The 20,254-nt window shown below is 42.2% G+C and overlaps 2 protein-coding genes across 40 annotated transcripts in view; one reads left to right on the forward strand and one right to left on the reverse strand.

Annotated features, from left to right (window-relative positions):
- CAMK2D (calcium/calmodulin dependent protein kinase II delta) overlaps window positions 1–20,254 on the forward strand; it is a gene marked incomplete at its 3' end in the record, with an annotated part of 209,310 nt that overhangs the window by 178,557 nt on the left and 10,499 nt on the right. The gene's annotated exons all lie outside the window — the stretch shown is intronic.
- The window catches only part of ANK2 (ankyrin 2), a 395,080-nt gene continuing 380,305 nt past the window's right edge, over window positions 5,480–20,254 (reverse strand). For 37 of the 39 annotated variants that reach the window (XM_080373623.1, XM_080373646.1, XM_080373648.1 and 34 more), the window contains 9 exons: window positions 19,951–20,082; window positions 19,289–19,435; window positions 17,651–17,930; window positions 14,988–15,279; window positions 13,072–13,164; window positions 12,516–12,599; window positions 10,837–11,001; window positions 9,267–9,449; window positions 5,480–5,637 (listed from right to left, as the gene is read on the reverse strand). In XM_080373623.1, coding sequence (XP_080229749.1) covers window positions 5,623–5,637; window positions 9,267–9,449; window positions 10,837–11,001; window positions 12,516–12,599; window positions 13,072–13,164; window positions 14,988–15,279; window positions 17,651–17,930; window positions 19,289–19,435; window positions 19,951–20,082 — 1,391 coding nt within the window. In that variant the 3' untranslated portion in view covers window positions 5,480–5,622. The remainder of the gene's footprint in view (window positions 5,638–9,266; window positions 9,450–10,836; window positions 11,002–12,515; window positions 12,600–13,071; window positions 13,165–14,987; window positions 15,280–17,650; window positions 17,931–19,288; window positions 19,436–19,950; window positions 20,083–20,254) is intronic. The other 2 variants (XM_080373629.1, XM_080373630.1) reach the window with 2 other exon arrangements.

Genomic DNA, 20,254 nt, shown 5'->3' on the forward strand with positions numbered 1-20,254 from the left:
GTCCAGTGATGTTTCTTTGTCAGTCTGAAACGCGGGCTGGGAGCCAGGTGCTGCCTCAGATCAATGGAGCTTTACTGGACCAGTGGTACCTCAGTTATGTGAAAGAAGCAACTCAAGATGATAATACACCTGGAATCTGCTCTGTATTGAGAGAGGGAGATGCTGGTTTGGACCTGCATTCACTGATGTGAAGCATCATTCACATTTAGAGATTTAGTTTGATTATTAGGAAAAAATTCTTCATGGAAAGAGTTGTCAAGCATTGGAACAGGCTGCCCAGGGAGGTGGTGGAGTCACCATCCCTGGGGGTGTTTAAAAAATGTGTAATGCAGCACTTGGGCACATGGTTTAGTGGTGGGCTCAGCAGTGCTGGGTTAGCGGTTGGACACAGTGATCTTAAAGGTCTTTCCCAACCTAAGTGATGCTGTGAATCTGCTATTCCTGATCTGATCGCAGGCTGTTGCACAGCCCTGAGGTGTCTCTGTTGCTCTTACCTGCTTTCTGTCAACTGCTGTTGTCCTCTCATGGGACCAGGATAGTTTTAGCATAGTCTGTAATGTAAGGCAGCATTTTGCTATAATGTTCTGTTCATTGTGTCACACACAGCTGTGACAGCGTGACCCAGAGTAATGCTGCCTGGCCAGCCCTGCTCATCTTCCCTCCTCCTTTCTGCCTGTACCAAATGGCCGCAGACCAGAGCGGGCTGGTTGCTCACCTAGAGGAAGGGTTGTGTGTTATCACACAGCAGAGGCGGAATGCTAGAGAGGCATCTTCAGCACCTGAAATCCCACTGCCATGTGTGATGGGGGATTAAGGTCCTTCCTGCAGTAACAAAGCCAAGCGGAAGGATTTGTTTGTGGCTCAGTTGCCTGTTTCTGGGTTTGGAAACAAGAGGGAGATGTGGTGGCTTGTGGGGTGATTCTGGGCATTGTCTCCTACCTTCCAACCAACTGGCCAGCCTCTCATTTCTGAGAGATGGAAAGAGAAGCTCTAACATGCTTTTGAGGAATGCTTGATCTTTAGCAGTGCCAGAGCCTTGTGCCAGCCTTCTGTTCTATTTAATCCTGTTACTGTGTCAGCTCCTGCTATGGAGTCATGTTGGCATGAGAACATGAAGCTGAAACTGCAGAAAGAGGAAGAGGGAATACTGGTGGGCAGTCACCTGTCAAAAACATGAAGAGCAAAGCACAAACACAAGCTAGGGAATCAGAATGGCGTATTTCTATTTGTTTCTTTGCTCTTTTAAAATTCTTTTTGGGGTTTTGTTTTGCTGTAGGGGAGAGTCTTTGTTGGATCCTAACCCTTCAGCGGTACACCAGTTGAGCATCGCATAACCAAACATACCGTTCTTCCACCTGCCTGCTCTGTGAGGTCTGTACTATTATAGCAGTATTAGTTCTGTGAAAGCCATGGTGTTGCACCGCAAATCCGGCGGGTTTTCAGCACGCCGTGTGTTCTGAAGCACTCCAGCTGGTAGTAGATGCTGGTGGTTCAATCTCTTCAACTGTGCGTATTGAAATGGCATGCTGGTTTTAGATGCATAGCCTGTAATTCCCAGGAAGTAAGTGGACAGGTACGCTTTGTTCCAGCCTTGAGCTCTGCAGCAGCAATGTTTGGGCTCATGCAATGATCGCTTAGGGACTGATTCAGTATATAGAGGAAAGCTGGTGACAGATTAATCAAAAAAGCAGCCTTAAGGCTGAGCGAGAAGGATGTTGACTTGACAGAGCTGAAAAGGGAGTCGGTCACTGCAGTCAAAAAGCTGGTGCCCTCATTAGGCACTTGCTGACCTGGAAACACTGTTAGCTTTTGTGGGGTAAACAGGTACAGGGTTCCGGGATGTGCGTGAGTGGGTTCTCTGCTGGGTGGTCATCGTGTGGCTGCATGTTCTTGCTTGTTTGGCAGCTTTTTTTAACAACTAGAGAAGATTCAGTTCTGGGTACAGCCTTGGGTCTTAATAGCCCCATGGCGTGCAAGCAGAGCAGTGATATTGCTCGTATCCTTGCAGCGCGTCAGAAATGCGTTCCAAAATCGCTTGCCTGACTCCCTTTTCCCGTACGGCCCTGAGTAAAGCAACTTCTGGCAGCCTGCTGGGTGGTGTTAATTGCTGCCTTGCTGGTCGGGGAGGGGGCAGACAGGGCAGGCAAAGTGGAGGTGGCCTGTGCCCGCTGCCGCAGTTGGTACTGAGAAGGGGGTTAGGCCTTGGAAGGCAAACCAGCGTCGTACAGGGGCTGGAAGAGGACAGCCAAGGGTGCCGATACAGCTTCTGTTTCTGGTGTCGATGCCCTGCTGGCAGGAATTGCAACAATGGGTGTCGTCTTTATCGGGCATTTCAAGAGCTGACAGCTTGCAGCAATTGCAGGGTTCATAGCTGGGAAGTGGTGGGGAAGGTTTGAGGGTGATGGTGTGGCTGAAACAGTCTGTATTCCCTTTCTTAGGCAAATTTGTTGTTCTTTGAAAGTGGTCACTGTGGAAGGCCTGAAATTACAGGCTGTATGCGTTGTACCTGCAGCAGTCATTGGTCATGTATGTACCGAGTCAGTCTCTGTGGGTTTGGGGGCTATTTAGTTTAAAATAAATGTGTCCACTCTGAGTTGTGTGTCAGGTTGTCATTTTGGAGAGAGTGTCTGAGTTTCTGGGAGGGCAGGCAGGCCTGACCAGCAGGCTGCGTGTCCCAGCTTGCTGCGACAGGACCTCTCTGGGTCCCAGGCTTTGGTGATGGTTTCTTTCCACTTACTGGAATGACTGGGAAGGTGGGGGTCAGGCAGAGACTGGGGTTACTGTGAGCGGTTACATTAGCCAGAGCATTGCCTGCAGTAATGGACTTACTTACACTGAAACATTTTCAGTTGGCAACAAAACTGACTCTTCCCAGTGTTCTATGTGTGTTACAGGGATGTAAGATGTGACAGATATTCACCCTTTGTTGTTCTTCCCTATCCTTCTGCTGCTTGAGAAATATGGGCACTTAACGAGTAGTGGGTGCTGAAAAAGTAATGGGCTGGGACAGTCTGAGCCACTCTTGAAGGACAACTCCGCAGTTCCAGGCCCGCTATAATAACTAGGGAACGCAGCTGGATACCCTGTGAAAAACTATTAGCAGTGATTAAAGAAAACCACCTTTGTCACTCACTTATAACAGACCGACACGTCCCAATCAGCACTGAATGGCACAATTAAAACCAAAAATCGCCCATTCCTTTGGGAGCTGCCTACAGAGGAACTGTAACTATAGTAGTTCAGCTGGGGTTCCCGAAGAGCGCTGTTCCATTTTGTGCTGCGCTGCCAGTAAATGAGAGCGAGCCGTTGTTTCTACATTTAACACTTGTACATTTTTATTTAGTTAAATCAGCCATTGTACACATTGCAGCTATGTATTGTTAGTGTTGTATTTTTTTTTTATTTTTTAACTAATACATGCCCTCATAGATATATTCAATTAGTGTTATCACCATGGGAACAAGATGCTGATTCGTCAACTTAAAAGTCACTTCTTCTCACAGTATTCAAGTTCTTTGATAACACAGCAAAAAATCAAAATAAGAGGTGAATAACCATTATGTTGTTACACAGAACATCATCTGCACCGCAAATAACACAACAGAAATGCATTTCTTTAGAGCCCCATCCTTGAAGATCATCCTGTGCTGTCTCTGACAATAAGAAAGCCATGATGCGTTATGAAATGTTTCATCATGGGTCTCGTTCGGTTTGGCTGCCAAAACACTCATTGTTGGGGATTATTTATTTTTTTTTGTTTTCCGGCCTGCCAAAAAAGTGTTAGTGTGACACCTCGGGTTGTTTTACCTGCAGGAAGCCAGAACTCCCCAGATGTTTCATGCTTTTGGCATCATTACCTTAATGAGGAAGTGCCCTTGCTCTGAGCACTGAGTGAGTCACTAAAAAAGAACAACCAACCTAATAATTTTAGAAGGCCAGATAAGCTTGGGAAAAGTATTACTCCTAGAGGAGAGGATTTGTTTTACTCTGGGTTTGAGTATACTATCAAAAAAATCAAATAGCTGTTCAAAAACATTTTGTTAGTGTGTGTGTGTATTATATATGCTAAAACACTATGGAGCTCCCTCCAATAACTATTAAGGTATAGAACACCTAAAATGTCAGATCTCTACGTTCCCTTTTTTGAAAATAAAAGTGCAGACATGCTATCGTGGTTTTCAGAGGGTTTTTTTTAGAAATATATATATATTATATATAGAGATAGATAACAAAATATGAACAGAAACTGGCTTTCAAGGATTGTGAGCACTTTCTCTTTAAAAAACACTTGATTGGAAGATAAAAACTGCTCGCTCAGTGCTAAGAGGGCTAACAAGCTGACATGATTATAGGAGGGTTTGGTTTTGACCTTCAAATGCCACATGCATGTATCAGATAAGAGGCAATCTCGATAAAACACGGTGATTTAATTATTCTCCTTGTATAGTGGATAAGTCTTTCTCCCATAGTTATCTACAGTGCAGTGGCCAGCAGGAAGTACCACCAATAAGACAGTGTGGTTTGCTAAGCAGTGATGAAAACAGGAAACTACTGTAGTTATAATTGTTTAATACACCCTGCCACATGTCCAGATCTAAAAGATTTTAATACCGTATGCAAATGTGCCATAGATATAGCTGCTAGCAAGTTGGTTACCTAATTGGGTATTCTTTTTCTTTTTTCTTTTCCTTTTCTTTTGCTGGAAATCTTTAAGTGGCTGTCCGAAGGTCTTAGAAGTATTAATGGCCACAGTCAGCTGTTACTTTGCAAGAACAGCTGAATTTCCAGGTTTTTAGCCTGACTCTTAGAGCCTTTAACTATAATAGATCCCTAAACTGGAAGTCTTATGGGTGCAGTAGATCTGCAGTGCTTCCTCCTTGGTCAGTCTGTGTTTGCAGTCGATTGTGTTAACATTGTTTTATTAATCGCTGTTCAGCAGTGTCAATAGACCTTGTAATCCATGACGCTAATTGTAGTCACAGGCAGTGTGTTTTCTGCAGTCTTGTAAGTCCACATACTCTTGCTATATACAGTTTATGCGTTAACTCCCTTTTTTGTGGTGCATGTACATAGTCACTTGAAGAGGCCTGTAGATGAAGTCGGCTTGACAAATGCAAATTTGTGAAGCTAGTGCAGAAGCAAAGGAACAGTGAGAAGTGGCGATGCTGAAAAATTCCCGGTACGGCACAAAGACGACGATTCGGTGGATAAATCATCCTGAATGAAGGATGCTATCTTTGGTCACAAATTAGCTTACAGGGTAAAAAATAACAAAAACCCAAAATCAAATATGGTGGTGGGGTGGGGGAAATAAATGAATTCACTGCATCTGCACAAGTAGAAGTGGCAGTGTCTTCTGGTGATTATGTAGGTAAGAATGTCTACAGCTAGAGAAGATGAAGGCTGCGTACGGGATGGATGGTTATGCGGTGGTGTTGAGGGGTGGCAGCTTCTCACTTCGCCTCCTGTTTCCAGTCCTCTTTGCAGAAGTGTCTGAGAAGCTGCTGGAGGTCATGTTGGAGATCATCCTGTGGTAGCGCTTCTGGTGTGTCTTCCAGCTCTTCTAGGTGAACGTGTTTTCCATACCGATCCTTCATCACAGTCCTCTTCTGTGTGCTGGCTTTACTTAGTGTTGTCCTAAAACAAAATAAACGAGAAAACTGTCTTTAAAAGCCTGTGGTTCCCAAAGGTTTTAAAAAAACGCTCTTTTTCAGCTGCAGTGTTATGGCTTTTTCATTTAAAGTAACATGAGAAGACCTGTAGCTGGCAGTCAGACCAGCTACCGAGGTCAGATATTTGTTAGGCATTCTGAATACAACACGTGGCACCGCTTTAATGAGCTTTCATAATGTAAACTAATAGCAATTAATCTCTATGCGCTGGTGAAGCACACAGTTTGAGATGCCCAGCAAAACCATGCTGTAACACACAGACATGCAACATACATTGAAATTCATATGAGACCTTCTATTTGCTGTATTTAACGTCAACACACAGAGTTGTCCTGTACAACAGTAATTGAAGCTGATTACTTTCTCGAATGCTTACTTCTGAACAAATCTTACTTCTGACAGTCAGTAAAACTACATTTGTGGTGAGCTAGTGTCCTAAACTATTCTATTTATTACCATCTTGCTTTACTAGTCAGAACCTTAAACGTCACCAAGTCCCTTCCAGATCTATGGCAAATAAAAGTAGTTGTCATAGGGCAGCTGGGCATCTCTCGCTTAGCTGTACCCAGAAGCCCAAAGTTCCCTCCGTTAGATGGGGCGCTTTGATAAGAACGTGCCCTTTGTCCAAAAGCAGATGCAGTGGGTCTTCCGGCTCCCAGTGTGTCCTGGTGACACCATCCTGCTAGCTTGGAAACCAGGAGCTGTCCTACAGCTCGTTACAATTACAGACTTTGGTCAGGATGTTTTTTCAAAGGCTAATGTTGGCCTTACCACCCCAATGGCCACGATCGATTCTGGAAGACAAGGGTTCTAAAAGACACCTAGCCTCTAGCAGCCTCGGCTGAAGTTTTGTGTGGTAGGAATGACTACACTTGCTGTACTACAGTAGCGCTTTTTTTCCCCTGCCAAATATTTTCCTAGTATCTGCCCTGCCTCATTCTTCGAAAGGCTGAACTGTCACATGCATATATCTGTCTATCCCCATGTATCCTCTTGTCTATTCTGATAATGTTAAAATTAGCAAATGATTGCAGGGGCAACTGGTATGAAAAAAATACTTTTGAAGTAACCTTGATTATTGTTGTTAACTGTAAACCACGCTGTGTCGCCTCCTATGAAGTCAGCCAGGCAGCCATACCCCTTTGTGCTGGGTCTGGCCAGGGTGCAGTTCACTTCACAGCAGCCTGGGCACTGTTTTCCAGGTGTGCCCAGAACCAGGTAGGTAACTGGCCAGTGCTGCAGCTGCGGCTCAATGGTGCTTATGCAGCATCTGCACTTTCTCTTTATTTCCCCCTGTCCCCCTCAGTGAGTAGGCTGGGGGTGGGCAGGAGGCTGTGAAGGCAGGCAGCCAGGCCAGCTGGCCCCAACTGACCAAGGAGATATTCCGTGCTATAGGGAATCCCGCCCAGCAATACTGACGGGGAGTAGAGGAAGAAGCGGGGTGGGGGATTATGTCTTCCAAGGTGATGATTGCTCAGCGACTGGCTGGGTGTAATTCTGCTTGTGGGAGGTGGTGAGTGACTGCCTTTGCATCGCTTGTTTGGTTGTTCTTCCCTTTCTCCTTCCCTCGCTAAACTCTTTGTTTGACCCATGAGTTGTCACCCTTTTGCTGTTCTTATTCTCTCCCCCGTTCCAGGAGGGTTAGGGAGCAGCTGCCTGGCACTTGAGTGAACCCACCACACCCCTGCCCTATTCACTGAGGCTTTTCAAGCACATGTAGACTTTTTCCAGTGCATATTTCCCTTCCTGTAACAGAATGTTAGTAGTCATATTTAGTACTCTTGCAAATAAAGTTACAGATGCTGCCAGTGGTTTCACTTCAGCCACTTGCTTAAATCCACTCATTTGTTGGGCTTGTTAATCCTTTTGTAGTAACAGGTCAGTGACATGCCACACCAAACCTTTTAATAATGGATCCGTCATCTTTCATGATTTCTTTCTCTACTAAAGCAGGGAGTTGGACTTTCATTTGGTTACCTGTGTAGCTCAAAGCCTCAAATTAAAACATAAACTTCAAATTAAAACATAAACTTCAAATTAAAACATAAACTTCAAATTAAAACATAAACTTCAAATTAAAACATAAACTTCAAATTAAAACAAAAACCTAGAACAGAAGGTATTTGCTCTTCGTTCCTTTGTGCTCTATATTAATGAAGTTGAATGCTGAGAAAATGATGAATAGCCAAAAAAGAGAAACAGCAGCCTGTCCTTTTGCATCCTTTCAAATATTGCTCAAATACACATACAGTTTCTTGTGTAGGGTAGTTTCATTTGACTAACAATTGTACTGAAGCATGTCTTGGGGCTTTCTTTTCAACTCTGAAGGTAGCCCAGGTCAAGGTTTCACAGTACCGCACTTGGGAGAACTCATGCTTTCTGTTTATGACAGCCTGCTACAGCGACCTTTCTCCTGGCACAGAAAATACTTTTTCTTTCACAGCTGTCCCCACTGCCACCTTGAGCTGCCTGTTCTCAGGGTGAGCGTACAGGAACGGTTGTACACACATGTGATGGGTGATACTCCTGAGCCTCCACTGTACTGAGGTGGGAACAAGCAGAGAGTGGAGCCTGGCAAGCTTTTCCAGAGACTATCTGCTGTTACTAATACTTCATAGAAAACACGAGAACTAAAAGGCAGCATTTTCATTTTCCTTTTGGCTGGATGTGGGTTTTTGTGTGGTATCTTCCCCAGGCTTCACGATCTACTAAACTAGAAGCTGCAAGCTGGGAAAAGTGTCATTTCCCCAAGCCATTCCTGTGCGTGTCTCTGCATGAATTTTTGCTGCTTGTTTTGTTACCGCCAGGAGAGAGGGCTCTGGCTGCTGGGCCACAGCCCTGCCCTTGCCACCGAACAGCTTAGCACCTCTTCTCTTCCTGCAAGCTGCGACAGCATGGCATGGCAGGAAATATCCAGACCATGCCTGATACTGTTGCATCTATTTTTATATGATATTTTGTCAGATTAAAAACCCAAACCAAGTACCTTTGTTGCAGCTAATGACACACTACTTTTATCCACGCAAATCTTTAAGATGTGTTTTACATGTGTTATTCCAAGGGACAATAAAATGGATTAAGAGTGAAGTGCTATCAGTTCCTTGTAGAAAAAAAGCTGTATTGATACAGTATCACTTTTCTATTACTGAAATGTCTAAACTGATCAGAAAAAGCATAAAAACAGAAAGGTGCTAATCAGCTTGGCAGCTGTTTATTTCAAGGACAAATACATCACCTTCGCCAGAGAGCAGACTTAACGGTATCGGTTTCTAAAATGAGCTCCATGTGGGTAACATATAAACAAACTTTTTCTTGAACAGTAACCACACCCATGATTTCACACAACTTTACCTTAAAGCCTCCAGGGTTGGGTTGGTTGGTGGTGTTTTTTCAGAATCTTAACATTTTATACCCAATTCTGTAATGTTAGCTTCCCCACATGTGCACCCTTTGTAGACAAAAACTATAACATGGCCCAGTATAGCAACAGAGGTTTATACTCAGCAGCTGGGTATGACACTTCCCCCAATGCTTTCAATAGAGCAGAATTTGTCCCCAGGTATGTTGTGACACTCATTTAGTATTTGTTTTTACCTCTTCAAAGTCCTCTTTGGCTGATGGAAGATCAGTAGCTAGGCTGGCATCCCCCAGGTGTTTCTCCGTTCTCTCCCCTTGCACTACAGTGGTCTTTATGACTTTGCTGACCTTCCGGCCCTCCACTGGTTCAGACTGGAAGTTGGAGGCACTAGGCAAAACAGCGGGTTCAGACAGGGTCACCTGTGAGGTTAGAAAGCAGAGGTACACTGGATATCAATTACATACGGGATACTAACAAAGCTTGTAGTTACTCATTCTTTCTTAATCTTTGCCATAGAGAATAAGAATATAAGAAGCATCTTGTGTTCTGAAAAGTGCATGTACATTTTATTACCAGCTTTACAGCTCTGGAAGGAGACATTGTAAGATACATGTCGCTTCAGATGCAGCCCTGGATAATACGTTCTGCTGAGAAGCTTTATGCTGGCGGGGTGAACACTGCCTCTGGAACCGGAGCTGGCCTGAGGGTAGCAGAGATCGCGCTTTGCTCCCCACACCACAGGCTTACTGCCCAGGCCACGAGTTACACCACGGAAGGAGTGGACCTCTTGCTGTGAATCCCTGCTGTACTTGCACAGGTAATATGAGTCAGTGGTATCAGACTGCATATTAATTTTAAGATGTTATTCTGAGAGAGAAGTCACACTTGAAAAAACAAGGAACTCTTACAGGAGCAACACACCAGAATATTGTAAAACCATGGGAAAGTGACAAACATGATTTTATTTGGCAAAACACAAATTTAATGCCCGTGGGTTCAGTACGATAAAAAGTAGCTCTGGTATGGTCAGCTACCTAAAAAAAACCCCAAACATTACTTTGTTTTCTTGTTACCTTACTCACAAAGAATTAATTCTGGCAGGAGAGATTGGCAGTTACCTTCTTACCATTTCTAGTGACCACTTGTTACATGTTGCTTTCAGCTGGAGTACTGCTGAAAGCAAGCACTATTACTAGCTTCTGGCCCTCTGTCACCACCTTAATTTTGCTGATACAGATGTCTGTAGAGCTACGTGGTGAACTAACATAGGAAAAGATAAACTGAGAAGCACTTACATTCTAATTTTAATTACTTGGCTCTACAAACAGTTTACATTAAAGTAATACTTTTCTCTTTTTTAGCCTTTTCAAAGCAAAGAACACACCCTAATATAACTGTATGAATTTAGGAGGGCTTAGTTGTAGAAACCTAGAGAACTTCAGATAATTTCATTACATCATTCATGAATTCTCTCATTAGACTAAGAGGTATAACAACAAATATGGATTTTCCATTTATCTATATGTCATCTTAGTACAAAGCTGTTTTCTTTATGACTTTGGTACTTCTCATAAATCACAGATTCTGTATCCTGCCTTTGTTTCAGAGAAAACGTCCCTCTTTCACTACCCACCTCCCCACGCCCTGCCTTTTCCCCATCTTTGTTCTGAGGCCTTTCCATCTGCAAGAAAACTTTATTCAAAGTATCATTTGAACCCAAATGTTGTTGGCATGAGTAAGACGTCATTACAAAATACACTGTTGGTGTACTGCTGCTTTGTACCATCGCAAGGAAAGAGATCTGACCTCTGACTGCTCGCTGTCGCTCTTCAGCACAACCCGCTTCACAACTTTGGAATAGCCATCTCCTTCTTCGACAGTGACAGGTTTTTGTGGTGTTCCTTGCATTACGACTTCCTCTTTTTCTGTGCCATCTGGAGAAACGTATCGCCGGATGATCTTTCTAGTTACCTGAAGAAATGAAATAGAGCTTTGTCCCACAAAGAATTAACAAAAATATGTTCCTTTTTGTTCTCTAGATAGCATTTTCTACTCAAAGGGCTTTTTTTCCAACACAGCAAAACCTACATAGATGGTTCAGTCTTTAACACATATAGTCACAACAACCTTGTAGTAAAGCTGCAAGTTGAAGCATTTGCCCTACTTAGGTTACCACACAGCAAAGCTTCCATAAACTTACTTGACAAGTGGGCACAATATAGATACTGGAATGACTCTCTAAACCAGTAGTTACTATTAGAAAAAGAGGTATAGTATTTTAGAGAGAAAACATACTTTACAACTGCGAGAAAAAAAATTTCAGTCTGGCATTTTTGAAAAGGTTTCTGAAATTTAAGAGGTTAGCAGCTTGGCTATCAGATGTTTAGAACTCGATTCCCAGAGGGACTTGGACATCACATTGTAACACTGATGATACTGCTGAACTAGTGAGCTAGAATTAACCCACTTAAAGAGACTAATCTGATTCTTAAGCTTTCTAGGCATTGGCAAGCCAAAGAGGGGCAGAAGAGAATTATAGGGCCCACGATGAGATCAGTTTCTCAGGAGGATGGGTACGCAATCCTTCTGTGGATGACCTGGAGCTCTGCATTTTCATATTACCTCCCCGGCCTCTTTTGGCAAGGTAACATTAACCCGTTACCTCCCATCTTGTCCAAAAGCGTGTTTGCTGTGATGCTCAATCAGGCTGGGTCACCTATACTTAAGTCACAGAGGTGGGGGGTAGTACCCTCCCAGGCATGGACCTACTCAGAAGAATACAGTCATGCTTACTCTTGCACAATGTGCCCAGGAATATCTGGCTGGGGTTGTTTATATCAATATGAATTCAACCAGCTTCCACAGACATGCTATCCAGCTGAGGGGCAGTCCTGTCATCTTGGGAGACACAAGATGGAGTTGGCCACCAGCAGAATTCAGCCAAGTCCTAGACCAATTCTCTAAGCACTGAGCTGTCAGATAAAGCAAGGAGCACAGATGTTCTTCTTCTACTTCTGTGCTGTGCAGAATTCACTTTTAGAAGCATGGTCTGAATGTGAAGATCTAAAGTGTGGATTTAGGTGACTCTTTCAGACTCACCCCTCCATTAGTTTCATTACTAAAAGCAAACACGATCTTAGATAAAATTGCGGTTGTATGTTTTTTTGGTTGGGGTTTTTTGTGGTGGTGGGTTTTTTATTATTATTTTCTCAGAAATGTGGATCTATGCAGAGTTTTCATTGGCTTTAAGTGGGAAAATTAACAAAATATGTCATGTCAAGTTACAAACTGTAACACAGACTGATCTTGTGAATCAAAATAACTTTTCCAACTTTGGAATCTCTCATGAACAGAAATTCTGGTTCCTTCCATCCTATACTCTTAAACATGCCCCTTCCCAAAAGAAAACCTAGCATGTATGCGGATGTGTTTATCCTTTCTTTATAGGACAGTAAGAAGGTGGCAAGGGGCATAACTGACAATACCTTCTTCACCACTATGTGGCCATGTTCATCTGTATATTGCTCTTCTGTGACTGTTTCTGGTGGCATTTCAGGCATGCTATCAGCCTGTATGACAAAGAACACAGTTTTATGAAGCGAGGCCTTCATGTAGGTAACTTTAAATAAGCAATTTTAAAATTGGTTAATCGGTTAAAGGTGTGGGGGGGGGGGGGGCAGGGGGGAAGAAGGGGGGGAAGAGAAATGTTAGAAAAATTATGAGTCTGCAAATAAATACTTAGAAAGGCATGCAAAGAAAAACTGTGCCACAATGGACAGGCAAATATATGTTAGTTGACTGTGTTGTGTATGGGGCTGAGAAGGCTTCTCCTACAGAGAGATCTATCAGAACTTAGAGCTAGGTTAGCAGCACTACTATAATCCTGCCTTCAAGAAAAGGTATTGGAACAGCTTATCCAATGCCCATGCATTGTTCTGGAGCACTCCAGCTTCAGGTGCGATAGGCGGCTGTCTCGGCATGCTAAAGGTGTTACGAGTGCCTAGGCACTGCAGGCTCATGCAATCGTTCAACACTCGGTACCTGAATAATCACCCGGCGACGAATGACCCTGGTAGTGACCATCTCGTCCTCATCTGAGCTGGTCTCCAGCCCACCTAACTCCTCTGCTAACTCCTGGTGGAAGCATGGAAGTAGCGCTCTGTTGTAAGTACTGCTAGTGATACAGGTTCTGTCTTGTTCTTATGTAAAGCCATCTTCACTTCTGAAAATTTGTGCTTTTAGGATTTTGGCCCTTTACCTGACTTTAATCTGTGAAGCACTGATGTGGGGTGGGAGGCTTTGGCCACTTGACTATACATGAGCTGCTCGTTAGCATATTGAAAAAAGAAGGATGAATCTTTATGGCACTAATGCTATAGGATGCTCTTAGTGCTCTTAAGTTTGCCTGGGACAATCCTGACATTTGTGGCATGACATTGTTGCAGGTGGACTAGAAGGTATTTCTAATGCCAGCTCTAGAATTCATACACATTGCATATGGTTTCTGTATTAATCATGCAGACAATCATATGAATGCCTTTTAATCCTCTGTACCAGGAAGTACATAGCGCAGCATATAGACAGTAGGACTGAACAGTTTGGACTAGAGGAATGTATCAATAGCCTTGGCACTGGAAGGATCAAGAAAAATTAGTAACAAGTGTCGAAGTTCTTCTCTCTCCTGCATAGAGAAGAATTAAAAACTTAAATGATAGAGGTCAGAAGGCAAAGAGAAGCTGAAAAGAACTAGTTGGGAAACATCAACAGTATAAAAGCATAAAGGGGAAAATAAGCGGAGGTGTGTGTGCTTCTTTTTGGTGGTGCTGGTTGTTGTTTAACAAAAGATCTGGGGGGAAGAAGGAGTATGTTATCCTTGAGGGCATTGTACTTTGAGCAGCCACTGTACTGAGTCCTATTGTAGCTAATCCTTCAGCATCTTGAGTTACCCTACACATTTTATATTCAACCTTGTTCTGAGATCCCATGGGCAGAGCTCTTGAAACTCTTTGTTCTAGAGATGGTACAGTTGGTAACAAACAGCAAAGAAAGAAGAGCCCGTTTCTAGGTGAATGTCACAACAGGGAACTATTTCTGCTTACGTAGAACTGTGCCTTCTCGGCTCTCACTTTGCTGAAGAAACTAATTTCCTGCCTAATTATGCCTTCTCCTTTTCTTCCACTTAAACAGGCAAAGCAAGCTTATTCTTAAACGTTTATCTGCCAAGTAGTTAGGATTCCCTACTAAAAGCCACATAGTTGATTTCATTGCCTCAACATCCTCCCCTCTCCAAACACTGCAATAAGGTTCCTTTGTCTTACACAACCAATAACCTACCTCATGTAGTTTTTCTTCTTCTCTTCCATCTCCTGTCTCTGTTTCTCTTTACTGCATGCATGCTACATAAACACCATTCTCAAGTTCTTTTCTTCCTTAGAAGTAAAGTTCCTAAGCACATCCTTAGGATTCTGCAATTTCTTCCAGTACATCCTGCTGCCTCTTTTCCATCTCACCACCTTTACAGTAATTTTCATGTCATTCTTTGTGCTGCTCTGAGCTACTCTTGCCTTTCTTCATAGGCTTTTAACATTAATACATTGTCTTTCATTACATCTGCTTTTCAGCTTTCACTTGTACATGCTTTATTTCTGCACCTGTTATTTACACTAATTCTTTCTCACATGCAGGGACATAACTGTCACAAAGCAAAGGACAAATAAGGGCAGCAGAACCAGAATTACAGTCTAGACTGTAGGATATGAGTTTTGCTTCAGCTTTGAAGACCTCTCTACAAATGACGGCAGCTAGCTAGCCCTTATAACCACAGAGGAAAGGAGAAAAGACTTAGTTGCAGATGGGCATTAATGAGGTGGATTACAAATAATCTCCTCTTAAGGAATGAGTGAGACATAAGACTTGTTCTTTTGTGTCAGTTACATAGAGACAAAGTTGTTAGTTACCTTTTCTAAAGATTCCTCTTCGTAGCCTCTTCCAAGCTTTTCTGTCTGCTCATCAGTTGACTCCACTATCACTAGACTAGTTCTCCTTGGAGAGAGGTCATCATCGTGGTGGAGCTGGGGGTCCTCAGGCTCTTGGACGATGGGAGAGTCGCCTCTCTGAGTAGATGATGGGGGCTGCGGGGATGTTTTTTCTGTCTCTTCCTTTGCTGCACTACAGTGTGCAGATTTTTCACCTGCAGCTTTTTCAGTTACTGGTGCTGTAGACTGCTGTAGACGTCCTGGAGTTGTGACGCTGTGAATTACAGGTTCAAGGGGAGTTATTACCATGCAGTGCTTTCCAGTTTCCATAAACTGGAACATTATGCACTGATGAAATACTGTTACATCATCAGCTGTCTAAAAAAGTCTAGAAATAACTGATATTAACTACAGAGCAATCTGGCTAGGAATTCTCTTGTTTTCCCAACCCAAGAAAATCTCCAAAGGGACGTCCAAACATTGCACCTGAGTCTGCAAAACCTGATATTTGTAAAGGATTTATCTGAGCTTTGCTGTCACTTGTGCCCTCGCAAATCTACATACTGCCTGTTATTTTTTGGGGGAAAGATCACTCTAGATGGATGTCAAGCAACTACTACGTTAATTGCAGGCTGTACAGCTGCAGGTGAGGAAAGACCGACTGTTATGTAGAATTCTGGAGCCTTAGCAAACAGAAATTTAGTAGGGAAATTTAATAGAGAATGTTCTTTTGTTTGTAATGTTATTTTCACTGTTGCACACTACCGTGATTTAATTGTTGCCGCAAGTTATTTAAACGTATTACATATATTGCTATGTAACATATGTAAAGGTAATACAAACATTAAAGCACATGTACATGCGCTACTTTTCTGTTGCATATGGATGAATAATAGGGACTTCAGATATTAAGCTAACCCTCATCTGACTGAGTTTTATCAAGTAACCTTATAAATCTGATGCTAGCTTGAAAAGGTCACTTCTGATTTGCGCTAATTGTGAAAACATAACCTGTGTCGCTAACTAGAGCCTTCTTTTGAGGTTGACTTTTATCTTTTCGTGTATATTGGTAAAAAGAAAAAAGACAGCTATATCAATATTAGTGGAATTGCAGCTTGAAAAATGGTGGGCGTGCAAAAACTAAATCTTCCACTTGGAGCTAGCATCTACAAGCTAGCATCTACAAGCTTGCTTTTCCCCCCCTCTTATCCTAAAACTTAACCAAGGAAATTGTTAAATTTTAATAATAGGAGTCCAGATTCTTCTCTCCATAACCTATCACATGAGTAGATAACAGTAGTAATAACAGTAACAGAATAACTTGCATGTATATGTTTTTGTTTCCTGATACAAGTTGGGTTTTGACAATTTGTTGTGCTCCCCCAACTACTGCCCTTGAAACAGCCGTGTTCTAAAGTACAAAACTATTTCGTTGTACTATGAGTTAAACAGTATTGATCCAGCCTTTTTCTCCCATTCACCAGGCTACACATATTAATGTATAATTCCTCTTAGTATGTGTTCCTTATGAGCTATATACATCTGGCCCCATTTTTCCTCCTGGTTCAAACTAGCACAAAGTGCTATATATTCCTCAGTCATCACTCTACTCTCATTTAGTATCAGCAATATTGTCTCAAATGTATTGTCTATTCCTCAAAAACATGTGTTTCCTCATGCAAAGCATTAGGAAGTATTGCTATTTTTGCCTATATGTGCAGTGTAAGCCCTCTGCCTTAGATGCTGTGTTCTGTCTCCTACAGTCACTCCTGGGTGTAAAGCATATCTTGAACTAAAGAATCCCCAAAAGACCATTTGCTAGACTCAACTGCACTTCAACTGTTTGGAGCTGCATCTCCACATCAAAGCTAATCACTCCCAGGAAAATCACTTCTTTGGAAGGGGATCCTTGATATTTTGCCAGCCTATGAATACCTGAGTCAACCCTGCATTGAGTTCTCAGCATGGCCACACAATTAGGGATGGTGGGAAGAAAAAAACATGATCCCTGTCAAGTTCCTTTCGAGTTGCTTTTCAAATGAAACCGCTGATAGCCCCAAATCACAATTCAAGGCTCTTCTGTGCAAGTCTTCTAAATCTATACTTTATCATGTGTTGTTCCCTTAAGTGCTTTTGTCTTGTCTGTATAAAACCCTGTCTCTGGTCCCTTGGGCCATCTGAAATCTACTTCTAAAAATGTAGTTCCTAAAAATACTGTTCTGAGTTTTGTAAGTAATCATTAAGTTGGAAAATATTTGCCTTGATCGGAAAAGCCATCCTGAAGTTGAAGAAACTTCTAGTGTTAATGCCTTTAAGTTTAACATTACTTACCATCTAATGTATGGAAAATATACAGTTTACACACACACACACCCCCCACACACATTATCCCTCTTTTCTTTCATACGTACTAGACTAGATTATTGCTTCAAATAACAAATTGACTTTCTCTCCTAATCATTCAGGCTTCCTCCACATGAATTAAAAAGTCAAGCCCTCAGTAGGAACTAATGAACTAGTGTGCACAACTGGAGGAAAATTCTACCAAGTTCCCATGTTTCAAAGAGAACTGTAAAATCCTCTTATTACAGAGAGAAGAGATAATCTGTTCCACAGAGGTTTCATTCTGGTCTTTTGACACTTACAAATATTCATGTTGTGAAGATGTTTTTTCTGGCATATCTTGGGGTTTCCCTGAGAATTCAGCTTCTACTTGTTCCTTGTGTGCTTGCCTCAGGAGCTCAGCCATTGATACTTCTGCCTCACTCCTGGGAGTACTGTCCTGAAAAGGAGAATAACTGACAGACACATCTTCCTCCGAGACAATAGGAGGGTGTTCAGTTGGCTCACTGTCTTTAGATATTCTACGTTGTTCTTCTTGCTTGTGTCTTGAGCTGTACAGTTCTTCTTGCAGTGCAGAAAACCCTTTAAAAAACAGAGAGATGAGAAATGTCATTACAAATCTAACTAGAATGCAGGACATCCTCTTCATTCTCCACGTGCCTTTAAAATCCCTGGATGGAACCATTACCTGACATTTTCAGACACCTTGAGCAGGAGAGGACTTAACCTCTCTAAGTAGCTGAAGGAATGCTGGATTGCTACCACTATTGCCCCAAAATTAATCTTGACAGTAACAGGCAAAATAAAATTTGCCCAGAAATTTACCTAATTAATCTTGAAACACTCAAAGTATGAAAGAAGATTCACAACAGTGGTTTTCCAGCAGATTAGGATAGGTTTCAGTGACTTCCCCCCCCCCCCCCCCCCCATCTGTTATTTATCTGCTTATGGAAAAAATAACTACACAAGTATGGACAAAAACTTACACAGGACTAGGTGCAAGAATAGCTCATTTATGAGTTTCAAAGCATATAAACTCATCCACCACTCCCAATCCCTAATCTCAAAGCAAGGGCATTCTGCAAAAACTAAAATAATTCTGTTCCACAGGCTACAAGTCACAAGCTTGGAATTTTGTTTTTCTTTACTAGCCACATTCACTAGGAACCGATTGGATTCTGATGAATAGGCTGGGGGGCGGGGGGGGTGGGGGGGGGAGCGGCGGAACGTAACTGCTTGTACTGAATTTGAGCTGGACATGGAAGTTGTAAAACTCATTGGTTGTGATATTAGCATTCTAACTACAGCAAACAGCCTTCTATTCCTACATTCTCTTAAAGATGGGACGTTTGCAGCTGTCTAATACTTTACTGAGCTACTAGTTCACTATTAAGTTAAGGGTGTAAAAGTATCACTTCCAGAAAACAGAATTCTATTTTGTATAATTTGGAGGAGTTTCTTTAGTTTAGAACCATCGATCTGATCTACTGAACTTTTAAACTTAAGAAATCCAACAGCATCATAGCAGAATTACAATATCCTAGATATTTGAATCCAAAGGTTTTCCCAAAGAGCATGCATGAACTAGTTTTCCTTTTACAAATCTTGGTCAAACCCTAATGCAGCCTTCTTAACTTTCGTGAAAGTACTTGTATAAGCACAAACCCCGCCCAGCAAAATGGGTGTAAGTATTTGTAGCAGTTTCTGGCAACACTCCTTTATTTGCTTTGTAAGAATCAGCTAATGCAGAGATCCTATACCTGGTGAGATAGTGACCTGGGTGATGTCACGCGTGCATTCATCCATATTATCTGTGCTTTCAGAATGAGATTCTAGTTCTTGCTCATAAGAGTTAACAGATTGTCCTAGTCAAACGTTTCAGACCAGAAGCTGGGGATTCCCTAAGATGACCTGGGCAGTCTGGATCAGGAGATGTTTACCTTCACTATGGTCCAATCCTATTGTTTGTTCAATTTCTGCGTATGTGCGAGTGCCATGGACCTGCATGGAGTCTATGCCGCTGGCCTCCATTAAGTGAACAATATCCATCCGGTTGATTTTCGTAAGACACTGGGTAAGATTCGTATCTGTGGCATTAGAACAACACCATGTAGCTGAGTTAAGACTTTCACATGCTCTCTCCCCCCCTTCTCCATATTAAGGACATATGGAGGATACTGAGCAATATAATATATACAAACTACAGATGCATTTAGAAGCATTGCTGTGTACAACGTAAAATTAACTGAAGGGCTGCCTATAAAAATTAGCACTCATTTTGGTTTTTTCTTTAATAAATGTGTTTAGTTTCCGCAAACATATTTCAGTTTAGGAAAAAGAGGCCTCAGTGGCTTTCTTCTCTTTCTTTGCTGTAAGATGTTCTGCCTTGCCCTCAAAGGAACAACATTAAGCTCTTTTTCTCTAAGAATCCTGCGATATGCCATGTTATACAGATAAGCTTTAAAAACATTAAGTACAATCTATAGTCATTCTTTCTATAGCCTAAATTTTACCTAGATTTTCTTTCTGTGATTATAACACACATCTGCCATCTCAACTGGCAAATTGGAGACACTTACAGGTACGATAACTGGAAACAAACCTGTTGCGTGTTTCCCATCCCTTTCAAGCCAGTATTTGAGGAGTGCATGGCTCTGGTCTTGAAGTGAATTAGGATTTTCAATTCGTATCTGGTGAATTTGCTCTTCTGTGAAATCCAGTTCTCTTGCTAGCTCTGAAAAAGAAATCCATCTCTGTAAAAACGTCTTTTTCTTTTTCCCTGCCTTTACATCTATTTTACAGCTGTCAGCAGCAAAGTGGATTACAAAGTTTTCTGAAACCAAATTCTCTTTGCTTCTATGTACCTTGTGTTATACTTAGAGATATTAAACAGTGAGTTCCTGATG

Source organism: Falco punctatus (assembly GCF_963210335.1).
Source record: "Falco punctatus genome assembly, chromosome: 1".
In the NCBI taxonomy this organism is placed as follows: domain Eukaryota; kingdom Metazoa; phylum Chordata; class Aves; order Falconiformes; family Falconidae; genus Falco; species Falco punctatus.